Genomic DNA, 18,607 nt, shown 5'->3' with positions numbered 1-18,607 from the left:
TACATACATTTTTCTGCCCTATCCCCGTTCTACAAGTTTTTTTGTCACTCACTCCTCAAATTTTCCGCCCCTTTGAACTTGCCGCGCTGGGCTAAAGCCCGCTAAACCCACCACCACTGCGTGTACGTGTTGTGAACCTAACATGAAGTTTGTTTCTGTGTAATGCTTGTTATGTGTAGCGCTGCCATCTGCCATTTTTCCAAGCATGAATGAAGTGTAATAATTGAAAAATTGTACCGTGGGAGGCCTGTTGCTCTCTGTGGCAAAGCTTTTGAACGGGGAGATCGCTCCTCGAAGTTGGGAACCAATTGATCCGCTGCTTATCGTTATATCGAGGGTTTACTATGCATGAATTATAAGTAGGTGCATATTAATCAGTGTATCGCCGTATAAAATAATTGCGGGAATGTGAACAATAATCAACGATTTTCGTTTCTAATAGAAACTGCCATGGGTAAGAAAATCAACGCTCAGGGTGACAGCTCTTCAACATATGTACAATCCCTGCACGCGTAAGTATTATAATTAACTAATTACGTTTGTCTACAATTATTAATATGTTGATAATTATTTATTTATTTTATATCCTTTGCATGAAAAGAACTTCATTCAAACACTCGTATAAAACACGACATTTGTGCAATGAACACGATTTATATAAATACGGTGACCATATGATCCCCTTTCTATCCCGGAAATATTCTGTAATTTTGACCCCATCCCGACTTTTCTTCATAAAAATTACAAAACAAACAACTTTTTCCCTAATTTTAAACGAGGATTTTTTTTAAATTTGAGTTTAACTGAAATTAAAGATTATAATTGTTTTCCTAACTTTAAAATTTATTTCTTTAATTTTTTTTTAATCATAATTATGACTTTGTGTGAAAATATCAATATATATATATATTCATCTCGCTTTTTCCCCTAAACTACGTTTTAATTCACAGCGATTTGCCGTAGTGCTTCATTTCCCACCATTTGGTCATTTTTCGTTGATTTTAGTCCCAGTTAGCAGTTTTTCTTGCCCTCTGGCACCGTTTTTGGTAACAAATGTCATTTCCTGTGTGTATTGAATCATCCGTATTTTTCTAGCATATTTGGGATCCTAAAACCTATATTTCTCCAGAGAGAAACAGCTTATTTATAAATCCACAAGAGTACGTATATAAAACTTAGACATACGGAATTATATCGATTATGCGCCATCTATTATTATTAGTTAAAACTAAACACTGTGTTGGGGGGTCATTGTGCGGAACATATGTTGGCGTCATTGTGGTCTCGAATCCAGTTTAAAAAGTTTAAAATCAGTTTTGTAGAAATTTAGCAAAAATTGTCAAAATTCTTAAAAATTTACATTTTCAACAAATCAGTTGTTTGTATTTCGTATAAAATTTTAATAAATATAAAATTTTTATGTATTATAATAGGCGACTTGCCCACAATCATGTAAATTCCCTACGTTCTTTAGGAATGTAAAGTTCAAATGAAGGTATATGAGAAATTTATATTGGTGCGAAGAATTTAAATAAGAATTGATTTGAAAACTGGCGTGTATACAAAAAAAATGGAACATTTTATACGCATAAACATTTTTAAAATTATACTTATTTTTTCACAGTTGTGAAGGATAACACGTTTTCCCTGGTTTGCAATGAAACCGTGGCAGTCTTCAAAGTATAAAACTTAAGCTGCCACTTTATTTCTGAGCACAGTGCCGTAACTAAGCAGGTGCCGATTTGGAGGAGGGTCTAGAATGGACCTAAATGGGTCATCCTGTTTCCAAGAACGGGGGGTCTAAATGTAAATTCTTGCACAGGAATGGCTAGTTACGGCGCTGTCTGAGCAAAAAAATTCCAATTATGAATCGATGCCCGGCCTGCCGAAATATTTGGCCCAGCCCCTAAAAAAGTTTTGCCCATCACTGGGTTAGTGCATGGCTAACGAAATCGTATTACAAGACCTCCTAATGTCATAAAGCTGCTGACTAACTAAATACGATTAAAACAAAGACCCTCCTAAATGATGTTCTAATTCTAGATTATGCAAAGCTGTTCCCGAGAGATTGATGCAACCTTGGCTATGGAACGATTATGTTTATTATCTCACCAGGAAAGGACGGAGTTTCTTCAGAAACTTGGCTGTCATGGATAAATTCACCAGAAAAGTGAGATATATTCTGTTACTTTCTAGGATTTTGAAAATTTTAAATACGTATCCAGAGAGATTTTTAACTTGAAAAAATATATGGAAGCACAAACTAAGATGCATAATCGTGTGCAAGATGTTTCAAAATCTTCGAAAAATAGCGATTCATTACTAGTATAAACATCAGTGATTTGATAAGTATAAAGGGATTTTAAACTTCTTTAAACTGTTATAATCTATATCCATTTTTTTTAAATCTAAAACGGGAAAATACAGGAGAAATACGTTTTCCCCCCATGACATTAGAGCCTTTAACCGAAATACAGGATCAAAACAATGTATAGGTTAAGCAACCCTGTACCGATAAGATAACTGCACCAGTCGGGGAGGCCTCTAATACCTGCTTTGACGAGGGTGGGGCAGTCTAATGAACATCCTGGACACCCCCCCCCCGCCCGGGCAAAATGAATTTTATGAGGCTCCCCCTTACGTGGAGAGACACGTTTACTTTCGACCCCCTCCCTCCAAACAAATCGAAATCACTCCCCTCAGAAAATTGCTTGAAATCGATAAAATCAAAAATTTATAGCCCCGTTTACATGTGCAATAAATATCCCGGGAAGTTCCCGGTAACAGGAATTTTCGCTACAACTCGTTTACATGGCGTTTAGTTTATGCCGGTATTCGCCCTCTTCTTTCCGGAAGTCGTCACTGGTTACGTGTGTTGAACGGAAGTGGTTGGTTCAAGATGGCTGACAAAGGAGCTTACAGTAGTTTTCGCTGCACAAAGGATTATGGGAGAGGAGATCGGAGTCATCCACCATTATTCCGCAACAAAGATGGGACTCTTTTTTGACGGGTCTTCTTCCCTCCTTTTTTTTCCCCATGATGATAAAAGTTACCATGCAGGTAATAAAATCACCCAAGCTCTCCCCCCCCACCCCCCAATCTCGCACATGTAAACGGAGCTTATGTAAACCGTGAAAAACCCGCCTTTCCTAATCAAAATTTACTGGTATTTTCCACTACTACGCTTACCAGGTACTTATACAGAAGTGGGCCTACCTATAGGGTTACCAGGTTGCAGGTTCGCTAACTGAGAAAGGAGGACGCCTGCACACTCACCCGTAGTTACGTCACTTATGCAATTTTCCCCAATAGATGGCGCCACGATTCCGACCAATAGAACCGGCAACAACAATAATTTTCCCAAAGGCAGAACCGCTAGAAAAAAGCAGAAAGAGAAAAAATTCTGGGGATTTCCTGACGGCTACTGGAGAATGCGTGCGGGGCGGGGCGGGGGGGGGGTGAGAAGGGGGACACAAAACACATCAATGAAGAAATATATGATTCAAAGTTTGGAGGGAAAAAAATTCTCTAGAAAATGAGAAATAATGCCGCATACCTGAAAAGAGGATGAGAAAATGATGAATTTTCCGAAACGTAGGGGGACGATTGAAATGACATGAAAAAGAGGACGGTTATTAACCCTACCTACCTAGAAATATGCATCGAATTTATGAAGTTGTTACGAACAATATTAAAATGAACTCACGAGTACATTAGAATCCCGAATTTTCTAATCACATAGATCATGTTAGAAATGAAACCAACAGAGTTCTGGGAATGTTAAATCGAATAACTTTCCACCAGGTTAAACTCATTAAAAAACAAAATAATCCTTTACAAGTCAATTTTAAGACCAACAATGCTATATGCGTCCCCAACGTGTACCCAGGCTTGTAAAACGAAAATTAAGAAATTGCAAACTACTCAAAACAAGATCCTGAGGAGATTCGTGGGTGCACCTTGGTATGTAAGAGAAGTTAGTATAAGAAATGACTTTTAATATCCCACATATATTTTACACATTAGACAATTAAATACCGAACAATTCGACAGAATGCTAAATTCTGATTTTGAAAACCCTAAAGCAGCTGTTCTCAACCGGTGCTCCGCGGAGCCCCAAAGGAACTCGAGGAAAACGAAATGAATCAGTAAATTTGATATATAAGTAAATAAGAGAGGCCTACAAGGTTCTGCCAAAAAAAGTTACGTATAAAAAAGGGCTCTTCGAGTCAAACAGGGCTCCGCCATAGAAATTATATACTGGAAAGGGCTCCGCGAGTCAACAAAGGTTGAGAACCGCCGCCTTAAAGAAATAGTGAATTATGGCATTGGGATCCTAAGAAAATATAGGAAACCTAGACAGATAATGCACTTGGATTGGGAATTGCTATAAGTCAACGAAAGATAATTCCCAGAAATGGGAAACAATGTTTAAATACTGTACATAAAGTGTGAGCACGTATTTTTTTATTTTCCTTGCTATAATTTGTACATTCAAGAAACCTGTGATTGCATACTTTTACATTCTTGCGTACTGATAGAACTTGTATCCGCATTTATCCGGATTCATAGAATTTTCAATTTTGTACAATAATAAAATTTTTCTGAAGGCCCTGCACTGAATACTTGAACAGAACTTTCATATATGCTATATTGAATTTTGAATTTTCATGATAAAAATTAGATGGGGGGTTTTTTCCTTCACGACACCCATGTGACGTTTTTCCTCCTTTTTTTCCCCCCGGAATAAATGTTGCGAACGAATGGGCTCTCTTCCCTGGTGGTATAGTTGTGGTGACATTGTTGAGTGTGTTGTTGGAGGAGAGAGACAGACCATCACCTATTGGACTTTTTCTTATCAAACACAAACACAACATGCACAACATAATTCTTTACACAAACAATATATACTTTTCTCTTCTTCATAGGCCTTCATGGCCAGTTTGTATGCTGACAGGCGGCCCATAGGGCTGGGAATCAGCCAAAATTCAATTCTGGTCTGATCTGGATAGCAGAAAAGCCGGATAGGCCGGAGTTCTATAAATGCTCAATTCCTATCCCTAAAATACCATCAAAACACCATTTTAATACCAGGAAACCGCTCTTATTTATATTTTGTGACCTTTTGGTACTGGTCAGTACTTTATACATAAATGTATAAATAATGTAAATGTACTGTACTGAACGTTTTAAAAATTTTATTGTCATTTTTTACCTCGAAATAGTCATTATTCTTATGTTAAAATGAAAATTAACGCATTTCTCTGTAAATATCGCCAAATCGGCTACAATTTTTCAGCCATGTTTGGAGACAGCTTCGATGATTTGGTGACGTCCTGGCGCCAAAAGACTATAGGCCGGATAGTCCAGATTCTACTGTTAATAAAATTAATGTTTTTTTTGACAGAGAATGTGTTTTTTATCAACGTACAAATTGGAATAATTTAATTCATGAAAATAATTGAAAATTTTTATCATTAATTTCTATTTCCTTTTCATTCAACGTAGGTCATTGCAGAAAGGAAAGCTGAAAAATTGAAAGAAATGGCAGAAACCGAACTGAATCACATCGATCAAGAAGAAGAACAACAGGCCAAGGAAGAGGAAGACATCGGTATCAGGAGAAGGAAACGATTGGCTCTCCTGGATCTGTTGTTGGAAGTCCACCTCAAAGACCCGACATTCACCTTGGAAGATATTGCTGAAGAAGTCGATAACTTCATGTTCGCAGTAAGTGAGAAGTTCATTGAATTTAAACCGTGAGCTCATGCTTACCTTAGCAAAAAATCTGACAGAACAGGACAGACAGAGCACGACCAGGCTCTGTCGCTTACGCGATTTTAGTTCATTGCCCGGAGAGCGCGGTCGTGCCAGAGAAAATTCTGAAAGGAAAGAGGGAGGGAGGGGGGGCTTCTTAGGGTATAATATACATTCGTTAACAGATATAAAAAATCTGGAGGAGTTCTAGCTGCATGGCAGGGCTACATAGGTGTGAAGTTATTTTAATGTTAGGAGGCCTCAAAAACAATTCTTGGGAGGGACTCGAATCGTATATTTCTGAAGGTATTGCGGGGTGACAAAAATTGCAGGGGCTCAGGGCCGGATACAAGTTTACGCCTAAGCGAAACTATACTATATAATATACAGGTCTACAAATAGAGTGGGGATAGCAGGCGGAGTTGGGGACCGGAGTAAACCGTGCCGAGTTCACCCTTATAATTTTTCCTTCTGCATTACACGGGGCAGAAAAACGTGTGCTTGCCCCATCTGACAAACTACTTAGTTTCAGCTTTTACATTACAGTGGATCCCGCTTATAACGTTTTTCGAAAACTGTCATGGGAAAAAAGCGTTGTAAGTGGGAAATCTTGATGCGAATTACTTAGGCCGCGTGCGGGAGTGAATAATATGGACTTGCGACGAAAATAAAAAATTTTACGGGGTGATTCAGAAAAGATGGGAAAAACTTTAAGAGGTGATATCACACACACACCAATACAAACAATTGTCATCAAAGAATGCATGGTCTAACATGAAACGCACGTCGAAACGGCCGCTCTGCAAACGTTAAAACGGCATTCCTGTTGAAATTTATCGGAAGAAAAAGAACACCATTCATGCAAATGTGACCCGGAGAAGAAACCGTATGTAAATCTGCGTCACAGTGAATAAATGGCGCGGACGCCAGCCCCGTGAAGTTATTCTAGCGTGCAACAGTTAACAGTACGGTATAATGGCCCGCTTTAGTAATACTGAAAAAGCAGACACGCATTTCATTTACTGAACTGAAAACGGAAGTACCACGGAGGCAGCACGAATGTACGGTGAGCGTTTTTCCCCACAGTGGGTTGCCCAATCCGAAAACATTTGCGAGCTTGCATCGTCAGCTGTGTGAAACGGGATCCTTTCTTGCTTCCCTGTCTGATGCACTGTGACGCAGATTTGCATACGGTTTCTTCTTCTTCCCCAGGTTACATTTGTATGCATGGTGTTCCTTTTCTCCCGATAAATTTCAACAGGAATGTCGTTTTAAAGTTTGTGGAGCGACTGTTTACGTTTCACGTTAGACCATGCATTCTATGTGCTCGGCCTTACAGTTGAGACAACGTAAATACGTCGTATTAAGCGGGAAAACGTTATAAGAGGGATCAACTGTATACAATGGCCTTAGGGCCTCACTCCACGATTTAGGGGGGCCTCAACTAACTCATTCATTGAACTAAGAATTTTTCAAAAAAAAAAAAAAATTAAATCAACCCGATGCTTCTAGTTTTGAAATTTCCTACTAGATGGCAGAAGCAAAGTGGGTGTGCATATGTCATGAAATGAAAATTAATTGCTGAAAGATAAATTGTCTGCTATTAGCTCGAAGTAAGACCACAAGAATCTGAATAGGGGGAAATAATGTATTTCAAAGACATCAGACCAAGCGAAAATGTTAAATATTTTACATGGGGCGAATTTTTCGATGCGGATTACCTCGATTCGGTATTTTTAGTTTAGTATTATTGCCAACAGATGGCAGCATAAGAAATCGAAACCTCCACTGAAAATTGTGCGTATCCGGTATCTGAGAGAGATCAGACCTTGAAAAACTGTGGAACAGCTTCGGTATAAGGGACACGCCAAGTTTTCTCATTTTACACTGAGACAAATTATATCATTTTCCATGGATTGCGGAGAGTGACATCACTCTTGAATTTTGATCAGTTTTGTCGCACCTCGGTAGGGTGACCGTACGTCCCGTACTTCCCGGGACAGTCCCAGTATTTTCTGTTTTTTTTAGCTGTCCCAACTATTTTGGCGAAAGTGTCCCGGTTTTTCCCGTATTTTACACGAAACCTACTTGAATTTTTATTCTTTATTGAAGTCAAAGATTGAAATTATTTTTCTACTCATAAATTATATTATGATAATTACAACTATAAATAAGAATATTAATCTCCCACATTTGTCTTGATGAACGTTATTTTTATCGTGGACTTCATTTTAATCAACTGCAATTAGCGGTAATGCTGCATTTCCCGCCATTGTGATTTACCGTAATTTCAGCAATATTTGGCAACTTTGTTCGGTTTTGGCATCATTTTTGGCGATAATTGGCCATGTCCCGTATTTGGAATCCCAATTTCCCGTATATCTATCGGGGAAATATAGTCAGCGTACACTACGGTCATTTTCTGCACACTAGGTGCTAATTAGACCGGGACCTATAATTTATTACTGATTGCGAACGGCAGCGTTCCAGATTTTGCCATTTTATATGTTCACGGAGAAGAGGTTGGTGCGTTAACTCCTCGGTATGGGATTCCCTGCGATATAGCACTGCTTTTTCTGTGGTGTGGTTATGTCACCGTTTCTGTCGCACAGAAATTTCTAAGGAAGATGAACTCGCGACACCTATAAACGTCCTTTGGTACTTTAGGCGAGTATCTCATCGACCTGGGCTAATCTACTGCAACTGGGGCAGCTTATTTTGGATAATCACAACAAATTATGTGATATTTTTAATTTTGTGTTATTGCCAACAGATAGCAGCAACACAAAACCGGAACCTCATCCTAAAATTTTGTTTATATCAGATTACCATACGACCCGATGACGGGACACTGCTGTATTTTTCATAAAAGCCGCGTCCTGCCTTTTTTTTTTTTTTTGAATTACTGTGTTTTCTCCTACATTTTAAATGAAACGTGCAGCATATTTCAATTTGCATGCATTTCACACACAGTATCTACCTATCATGTTCGAAGTTAGTTTTTTCCTTTCCATAAAGTGCATCTCTGCAATCTGCAGAAACCTTTATTTTGAAACTATCAACAATTTTTCAACGATTTCGGACATGAGTAGGCTGACCATATTTCCTCGAGTGAAATACGGGAAAATGGGATTCCGAATACGAGAAAATACAAGATGTCGCCAATTATCACCAAAAAAGACGCCAAAAATAAACAAAGTTGCCAGATACTGCTGAAATTATGGAAAAATCACAATGGCGGGAAATAAGTATTACTGCAAATTGCAGTGGATTAAAATGAATTCCACGGAATAAAACGTTCACCAAGAGAAATGTGGGAGACTATTTAGATAGATAGATTATTTGTAGTTGTAATTATCATAATATAATTTTTGAGTTGAAAAATAATTTCAATCTTTGAGTTCAATAAGAAATAAAAATTCAAATTGGTGTCGTGTAAAAAAACGGTAAAAACAGAGACACTTTTGTCAAAAAGTCTGGGCAACCAGAAAAACAAGAAAACCGCGGCTGTGAAATACAGGACGTATGGTCACCTTGACATAATTGGCATTCCCCCCCCCCCCTACTTTTGGCTTTTTTTTTTGAGGGAAGATCGTCCATATTTTCACCATGAAACATGATCGCCTCACATGTCAACTGATTATCAACTGGTGATTATCGTGACCATAAGATACCATTTTATGGGGCATTCTCGTATTTTCCTGTGATTTTGGACGTCCCGATATTTACAAAAATATGTTTCCCGTATTATCAACGACCATTTGAATCTTCATACTTCTTTGAAGTAAAAGATTGAAATTATTGCAACTTAGCTGACCATATTTCCTCTAGAAAAAACGTGATATTGAAATTCCAAATACGGGGAGAACACCGAACGTTCCATATTATATCGCCAGTAATGATACGAAAAATAAGCAAAGTTGCCAACTGTTACTAAAAAATCCCTAAAAAAAATCGTCAATGACGAGAAATGTGGCACGTCTGGAAATTGCTGTTCAATTAAAATTAATTTCACGGAATAAAACGATTAAAACTGCGACAAATATGTGAGATGAATATTCTTATTTGTTGTCGTAATTATCATAATATAATTTGTGAGTTGGAAATGTAATCATAATCCTTGATTTCAATATAGAATAAAAATTCAAGTTAGCCTCGTTGGGCTATTTCCACAAAATATGTGGGGATGACCAGAATTAGGTAAAAATACGGTTGCATCCCGGGAAATAATTGTGAATAATATAGATATTAATCTCATACTTTTGTCTTTGCGGGGGGGGGGGCGTTTGTATAACAATTCATTTGATTTCACTGTGCTTTGCAGTTGTGCCCCACCTATTTTACATTGGCAATTCCACTACCCGTCAGCATCATTCTTTGGCGAGAACTGGCGATTTCCTGTATTCTTCTAGGGCAAATTTGGTTAGAAAATGATACGTAACTGTCAAAAATCATAGATAATCCTTTGCAAATTCAGTTTCATAGCATCAACAACAGTTAACAGGATTAAAAAAACAAAGCTACATCATAGATCGATTATAAAAATAATTAAATTATCGAATTATTTTAAAATATTAGAATCAATATAGTAAAAATAATTTTATTTCTTATATTTATTTATGAATTTCCCATTTTCAAATTCCAAAATATTTCAGTGAATATATATTTCACTTTTTCATGCGTAATTAGTTTCTCTTGTAATAGTTTTTTTTTTTTTTTCTGTTTATGCACAGGGTCATGACACGACATCATCAGGTTTGTGCTGGGCGCTTTACATGCTGGGGCTGTACCCAGAGATACAAAAGAAAGTCCATGAGGAAATCGATGACGTCATCGGGGACGATTTAAATGCTCCAATCACTCTCGATCACATCAAGGATCTGAAGTACTTAGACCGTGTTCTCAAGGTAATTCCATAGGGCTCCAACCTGAGGACCTCCTCCTCCTCCTTACCAGATCAGAGCCCGCTGCTCTGCTCTGTCTCAAAAAGGAGATATAAGCAAGTGGTCGAAGAAGACCTGATCCATGCTGGAAAATTTTCTGGGGGGGCCCCGATGATGAACTCATTTTTTGTTCTTCCACGTGGCAAATTCACTAGCCCAGACCAAAGATACCCTCCGGGAAAAAAATTGCTTTGTTTTTCTTGGGCCAACCAAAGATCAAGCAGGTCTGCTATAATCCCACCGGTGAGCGGTCCTAGGACCATGAGGCCTCTTTCCTCGCTGGAAGTACCTGCCTACCTATTTAGATATTCACTCTCGAAAATCGTAGTGTCAGAACTCATTATCATGAGCCCCCCACTCCCCACGTGATCGACGCCCGGTGGGGCGATGAAGACCGCAATCAAATCACGAGCATCGAAAATAATCTTCATTGTGGCATGATTTGGGGAAATGCTGCTGCCCTTGATCGATCTGTCTTCACTCTATCTTCTGACCACTTCCATGGCCCCCACAAGGGCGGGACTGACAGGGCTCTAGACCTGGGGATCCAAAAAGGACTATTACAAACACTAATTATTTTAAAGAAGAAGCTTTTTTCACATCGCAGCCCTGTGTAATTAATTAATTTTCATCGGGTTTTTTTCTCACTACATAGGAAACAAGACGTCTTCTTCCGCCGACGCCGTTCATCGCGCGGGAACTTCGACGAGATACTGATATTAGTGAGTAGATTTCTATGTGCACTGGTAAACAGTGTGTTTTCATTTGTATTTACTGCACATTTGAGAATAATTTAATACGCAATGTATATTCATGTTAGTTTTTGTCCTCTCTCCCTCTACAGATGGCTACATCATTCCGAAAGGTACAAATTTAGCTATACTAATATACATGCTGCACAGGGATCCTGAAGTTTTCCCGAATCCAGAAGCATTCGATCCCGACCGCTTCTTACCCGAGAATTCGGCAGGAAGGCACCCGTATGCTTACGTACCGTTTTCTGCTGGCCCAAGGAATTGCATAGGTGCGTATACCTATATAATAACAACACTGGCTATACAGTTTGACCCAGATTTAACGATAGGTCCGGCATTTTTATTAGCTGAATCGAAGAAAATCGGTAAATCAGGGTCGATATGAATGCATATATATGAACAAAAAATTCGTTAAATCGTGGTTAGACTGAAAATACAGGGTATAACAGGGAGAAAACAGCGTCATCACACACACAATGCCCCGGTCACACACGCCCACTAAATACACTCCCAGAGTTACAGGTTTTTCAAGTTTTAAAACGACCGCAGTTACACACTCTCCCAACCTAGCTCAATGTTCCTTGGCGAACATTTCTTCCAGAACAATTTAATACGCCAATGCGTGTTGTGACTGTTGGCGTTTTCCAACCGATTTGTGGCGAGACTGAAAGGAAGATTAGGAAGGAAGTGTAAGTATGAGTACCTTAGTAGTATGAGTGCGAGTATAGTGTTTTGTCTGATTTTTCAGTCTTGCCATCTATATTTCAGAAGTGATGTCTAATGATTGAATATTTGTACCGTTGTGGGGCTATTGCTCTTTGTGGCGAGATTTTTTAACGGGTAGATCGGCTCGTATTCACGCCTTGAAGGTGGGAGCCACAGAAAATCTATTTCAGCCGACCACGTTTGATGTTGTAGCCACCAGTAAGGATCAAACTCACGACCCCTGGTTTACAAGACCAGTGCTCTAACTACTGAGCTATGATGGTCCTTTGGCAATCTTTGACAATGTGTGGACGGCCACAACACTCTTCCCTGACCAACCTTGGGATACAATGGGCCAGGCTGGACACGAGAGTGGCCCTGGCTTAAGTCACGGATTGAAATGAAACTGTGCTAATTATTTCGTACACGAGGCTTCGATATTTTCCGTATCATGAGCACCGTTTATGCTTAGTACAAAAAGGAGCACAGAAAAACTGTAATACAGTATATTCTTCAGCGCAGTCCAGATTATTGGATGTAATTTAGATGAGGTTGATTGGAGATGTCAAAAGATTCGCGAGCATGAAATCAGGCATCTAGCAGTTCCGGTTCCTTCGATGAGCACTGTGGTGCTCACATGTGTCTATCTAACAAATATATAGCAACAGTTACTTTACATTGAGTTTAAAACAGAATCTCTTAATTACTTTTTGTATTTTCCCTTTAGGTCAAAGATTCGCTATGTTCGAAGCAGTGACTGTCATAACGACGATCCTACGAAGATTCGAAGTAAAATCTCGAGATCCTCTCGACCGAGTCGCCATAGTCGACGAATTGGTGCTGAGGTCAGAAACCGGACTGTACATGAGTTTCAAGGAGAAAAACAATCATAACAACAATCTGCATGCCAATGGACACCACTGATGAAATCGGTTACAATTAAAAAGAACGTATAATTCACTCGCAGCATTTTTTCTAAATGATCCAATGACTGGCGGTGGAAAAACTTCACAAATAGGTTACGGTACTGTTATGATCAGTGACTACACGGATCACTTTTAGAAGGACTCTCACCAGTGACTTTTTTAGTGTCTGAATTCATATATGAAAACTAGAAATAAAACTAACGTTTGTTAAATTCTTCGAATTAGTGTACTATTGTTGTTAATACACACAACAGTACTTTTATTTACATGTATTTTTCTTTTAATGACTGTATTACAGAAAAACCCCTCTTTTGCTGACACTCGCGGGACAAAAAAAAATTCATCAATGAATGAGGAGTGACCACATCCGATCGGGTTCCTGTTGAAGCTGCAAAATATAGGGTTTCGTATCACAATAACTGAATAGGTTCATTGGCTTTAAATGAACGAAATTCTGACAATTATATATATATATAACGCGTTTCACGTCATGAAAGTATATAATTATTGCAGATACACAACTGAAATCACAAAAGAAATGATTCATATACTTACATCTTTTGGAAAACTGATTAATCGATATTTGGCGTGTTTTACTGAGTATTCTGACTCTTTCAAACATTGGCTGCATGCGGCCCGCGGGCCAGCTTTTGGCCACCCCTGCTATATATATCATTTATCCCTCGATAATTTTTAGCAATTTTTTACTCCATTCTTCACCCTTTTCATCATTGAGATCAGCATATTCACCTAACAATTTCTTAACCCTTTAAGCAGCAATGACGAGATTTCTCGCCTCCATAAAAGCCCCTTTATTTCAGCATTAACGAGCCTAGATTTTTTGTAAGATTGGTTTCTCAATGGAAAACTTTTCCCTTTACCCCTTAGTTTGCACTTGCTTAAAATAGAAGGAAAGAATCCTAATTAAAAAAGATAGAGTTTTTTCTCTATCTAATGAAATTCTTCATTAAAAAGATAGGGCATTTTGAAGTGGAGTTCAATGATTTCTAATCGCCGCTTAAAGGGTTAAATAAAATTTCGGGACATACACGAAAATGATCCAACCAACAATTTGAAGCTTTGCAGTTGATGAGTCCGGGTTCTTCTGCAGTTTCTCGAGTTTTTTCTTGTAGAAGCAGGTCGGAAACAGGTAAATTCTTTGTTCTTGCTGAAACAAACCAATCGTACACAACTGCGTCTATCGCAAGTCCTTCTGTGTTTTTGGAATATTTATTTTTCCTGGATTACTTTCCGTTTTTCCGCCATTCTTCTTGCCAATGTTCCTTTTATTTCAAAATAGATGATATCTGTGTCCTCCTGACATTCAATTCAATTGGAAAAGCACGAACTCCCATTTTAGGTTTTTTCATTGCATTCGAGAGATGACCTTAATTGTTTCTCTTCAGAATCTCTTCTTTTAGTGATAGAGAGCGACGATAACTAAAGCTGAACATTTTGAACAGCTAGAAATCATGCAAAATATACGCGCACAACCAGCAAACTGACATCAGAGTTGCCGAAAATTAGCAAAAATTGCACTGAAAAGTAGCCGAAAAGTGGATGAAATATTAGAACTCATGTTGCTTTGGTGAGCATAATATGAACCAAAATTGAGATTATTGGTGTCCGTATAGGGATTTCATTCCGATGGAAAGAAGGACGTAAATGATGTTCGTGACCGTATCTGAGGGTGACCTTTTAGCAGGAAAATTCGAAATACATTATTTAAACAGGCTTTATGCCGGGATATATTTACATTTGGCCGTAAAACAGGTTTTACCGCATCTGAGGGGGATGACTTATTTATTTATTTATTTAAATACAAATTACAGGCAAAAGCCCAGTTACAGTTTGCATATATGAATACAAGAAAAACATATATATACAAAATTCAAAGTTTAAAAATATACATCATCAGTATTATTGCATCTCAGAAATCGGTACAATGGAGAATTTTTCAAAACATCAGAACGATATGGAGGAACATAAAAAAGATTACGACATCTAAGATTGATTCGTGGGCAATAAAAAGTAATAAGGTTTAGAATATCAGGTGCATCAATATCAGAGTGAATAATTTTTACAAAAAACCTAGTAAGGGCCCAGAGACGGCGAGTTTCAAGGGAATCATAACAGGACGATGAGCGAAGTATTTCGTTTGATAAGTAGTGATTATATGACTGATGTTTCTTAAAATATACATAGCGTAAAAACCTGTTTTGAACACGTTCAATTTTAACTATATTAAATAAGCAATGTGGATTCCAAATTATGCTACAGTATTCCTAAACAGATCGAACAGAGGAATTGAAAAGTAACAAAATAGTTTCAACATTGTGAAAAAGCTTACTATTACGAATTATAAAACCAAGACTTCTGGATGCTTTAGACACTATATAATTAATATGTTGGTTAAACGAAAAAGAACTGTGAAATATAACACCTAAATCCTTCACACGATCAACCCTTAGAAGTAACTGACCATCAATACTGTAATTGTATATAAGTGGAGAATGCGTCCTACTATAGGTAATACATTTATACTTATCAATGTTTAAATACAACTTATTATTATTTAAGAGGGGTTTTACTGTATTTGTATGTATAGAAAAATAAAATTCACATTTTAATGTCATTTATACATCATTTTTCATCACCATTTACATAAATTAAGTCCACATCCTGGCTTTTTTAACTCCACCTAATCTTGAAGGCAAAAGAGTCTGGTTTTCCTGTGGTTAATATGTTGCGATATCACCATATAAATTTGATTTATATTGCCTAATGAATAGGAAATTTACATTGTGGGTAGCGCTTAAAAGCAGTAACTAAAAACGAAAATAAATTTTATTTTACTCCATATTGATAATACTTTATATAGCGTTAGTCTAGATCAGACATACACTTAATATTATAAATGCATGGCAGTATATGGGAACACAAAAACGCTGCGACGAATCCTCTGGAGGGGATTAATGACACTCGAAATAAGACACATGGCACTTAATGTTATTACGTCACTGGAAGCGGCATTGTCTGTTCAGTGTCGCATCATTTCCATTTTTTTAGCGCATAAGAAACCAGATAAAAAAGTTTCGTTGGTGGTTTTAATAATTAAGTTTAACAATTCGTTCGAAAGTTCATTATCCCGTCATTATCATCATAATATTGTTTGAATAAAGAATTAAATTTCCAATATTTATTACAAATTATGAGAAATATTGTTGAATACGTAAATCCGGAACTAAATCTCGATAGCATATATTTTTCCCATCTTTATTATAGCCATAAAATTAAATTAATAATTGTTATACTTAATATGATTTTTGTAATTATTAATTTGAGTATATTTTTTTGTTAATGTGTTTAATAATTTTATATATATACATATTATTAAAATAATGTTTTTAGATTTAAAATACTTAATTTTTTGGAAATAGGTGAAGATATCAATACCGGCGAAAGAAAGTGATGAAAATTGTGTCGTAATATCTGAATTGTTTCGTTTCCCGTTGATGTTAAAAACGAAGTTGTAAAACGCAATCAGGGCCGCCTTTACCAGATGCGGGCCCCAGTACGAAAGTAATATCGAGGCCAGAGGCGTTTTTATAATTTCAGGGTTCCCCACCCCTCCCTCCTCTTAGCCAAGAATTTTATATTGGGAAAATATTCTGTGGGAGAAATCGAAAAATTAGAAAAGAAAAATCACGAAAATTCAGAAAAAATACAGGAAATAATTCCAGCACCATAAATAATTCCAGAAATTGATGAAAATTCAGAATAAATGAAAGAAGTAATTCCAGAAATTTATGAAAATTCAGAAGAAATAAAATAAGTAATTCCAGAAATTTATGAAAATTCAGAAGAAATGAAATAAGTAATTCCAGAAAAAATAATGAAAATTCAGCCAAAATGCAAGAAATGATTCCAGCACCATAAATAATTAAAGAAATTGATGAAAATTCAGAATAAATAATTCCACAAATTGATGAAAATTCAGAATAAATAATTCCACAAATTGATGAAAATTCAGAATAAATAATTCCACAAATTGATGAAAATTCAGAATAAATAATTCCACAAATTGATGAAAATTCAGAATAAATAATTCCACAAATTGATGAAAATTCAGATTAATAACTCCAGAAATTGATGAAAATTCAGAATAAATAATTCCAGAAATTGATGAAAATTCAGAAGAAATGATAATAATTCGAGAAAAATTGATGAAAATTCAGAATAAATGAAATAAATAATTCCAGAAAAAATAATGAAAATTCAGCCAAAATGCAAGAAATGATTTCAGCACCATAAATAATTAAAGAAATTGATGAAAATTCAGAATAAATAATTCGACAAATTGATGAAAATTCAGAATAAATAATTCGACAAATTGATGAAAATTCAGAATAAATAATTCGACAAATTGATGAAAATTCAGAATAAATAATTCGACAAATTGATGAAAATTCAGAATAAATAATTCGACAAATTGATGAAAATTCAGAATAAATAATTCGACAAATTGATGAAAATTCAGAATAAATAATTCGATAAATTGATGAAAATTCAGCCAAAATGCAAGAAATGATTCCATAAAAAATAATGAAAATTCAGCGAAAATGCAAGAAATGATTCCAGCACCTTAAATAATTCCAGAAATTGAAAATTGATGAAAATTCAGAATTCCAAAAATAATGAAACTGCAAAAAATTACAGAATTATTTCTTTCTAGATGAAAATCCAGAATTCCAGAATTTATTAAAGGAATTATTATTGCGGAACCCGGTGCGAGACCGCACCCCCCCTAACGGCGGCTCTGACTGTAATTTTATTGTATTTATAAGAATGAAACAACGGTATCCACATTTGACTTTACGCTATGATCCAACGGGGATTTTCCTCGAAACTTGGATATGGGTCAAATGATGCTTAAGCAGCGCCATCTCTCGTACGTAAAAAAACCATCTCGATATCGTGCATCGTTGATATTGTGCCGATGCCCCTGCACCAAAAAAGTATGTCATATTATTGCATGCATTAATAAGATGAAACTGAAGTGGCAAGCGTCGGTGGTATAACGGTTAGCATAGCTGCCTTCCAAGCAGTTGACCCGGGTTCGACTCCCGGCCGACGCAATTGATTTTTTTCACCATTTTTTTTTATTTAAAATAAATTATTGTCATGTCTAATAGGCCGGTATTACACTATAAAGGTTTGATAAAATCCCTTTTATAAAACTTGAAAAATCTAACCAATAAGGTATATTCTAAAAAATTCAACCGTTGTCCTTATTGGCTGCATTTTTCAAATTTCATAAAAGGACTTTTATCAAATTTTTATAGTGTAATATTGGCCTTAGGCCGGAATTACGCTATAAAAATTATATAAACATTATTTTACAAAAATTAAATGCGAAATAATGAGCTTTACGAGTGGATTTGCCCGAATGTAACCGATAAGCTAATTAGTTGCATTTTCAAGTTTTATAAAAGAAATTTTATAAAACGTCTATAGTGTA

The 18,607-nt window shown here is 36.6% G+C and overlaps 1 protein-coding gene and 1 non-coding gene across 2 annotated transcripts in view; both read left to right on the top strand.

Moving 5' to 3' along the window:
* Window positions 1–13,303, top strand: part of LOC149088547 (cytochrome P450 4c3-like) — a 39,153-nt gene extending 25,850 nt beyond the window's left edge. Inside the window, exons 5-11 of the mRNA XM_089248068.1 lie at window positions 443–512; window positions 2,044–2,170; window positions 5,509–5,730; window positions 10,491–10,664; window positions 11,356–11,422; window positions 11,545–11,724; window positions 12,888–13,303. Of these exons, the coding sequence (XP_089104194.1) occupies window positions 443–512; window positions 2,044–2,170; window positions 5,509–5,730; window positions 10,491–10,664; window positions 11,356–11,422; window positions 11,545–11,724; window positions 12,888–13,084 (1,037 nt within the window). The 3' untranslated portion in view covers window positions 13,085–13,303. The remainder of the gene's footprint in view (window positions 1–442; window positions 513–2,043; window positions 2,171–5,508; window positions 5,731–10,490; window positions 10,665–11,355; window positions 11,423–11,544; window positions 11,725–12,887) is intronic.
* Window positions 13,304–18,152: 4,849 nt separating this feature from the next.
* On the top strand, window positions 18,153–18,224 carry TRNAG-UCC (transfer RNA glycine (anticodon UCC)). The gene has a single exon. It is a non-coding gene; the product is annotated as a tRNA-Gly (tRNA).
* The last annotated feature ends 383 nt before the right edge of the window (window positions 18,225–18,607 follow it).

Source organism: Pholcus phalangioides, unplaced genomic scaffold (genome assembly GCF_987345545.1).
Source record: "Pholcus phalangioides strain wild (caught in Gottingen) unplaced genomic scaffold, Ppha-v1.0 ptg000003l_1, whole genome shotgun sequence".
NCBI lineage: Eukaryota > Metazoa > Arthropoda > Arachnida > Araneae > Pholcidae > Pholcus > Pholcus phalangioides.
The sequence above is the reverse complement of the archived record's forward strand: the minus strand, read 5'-3'. Positions and strand labels throughout refer to the sequence as shown.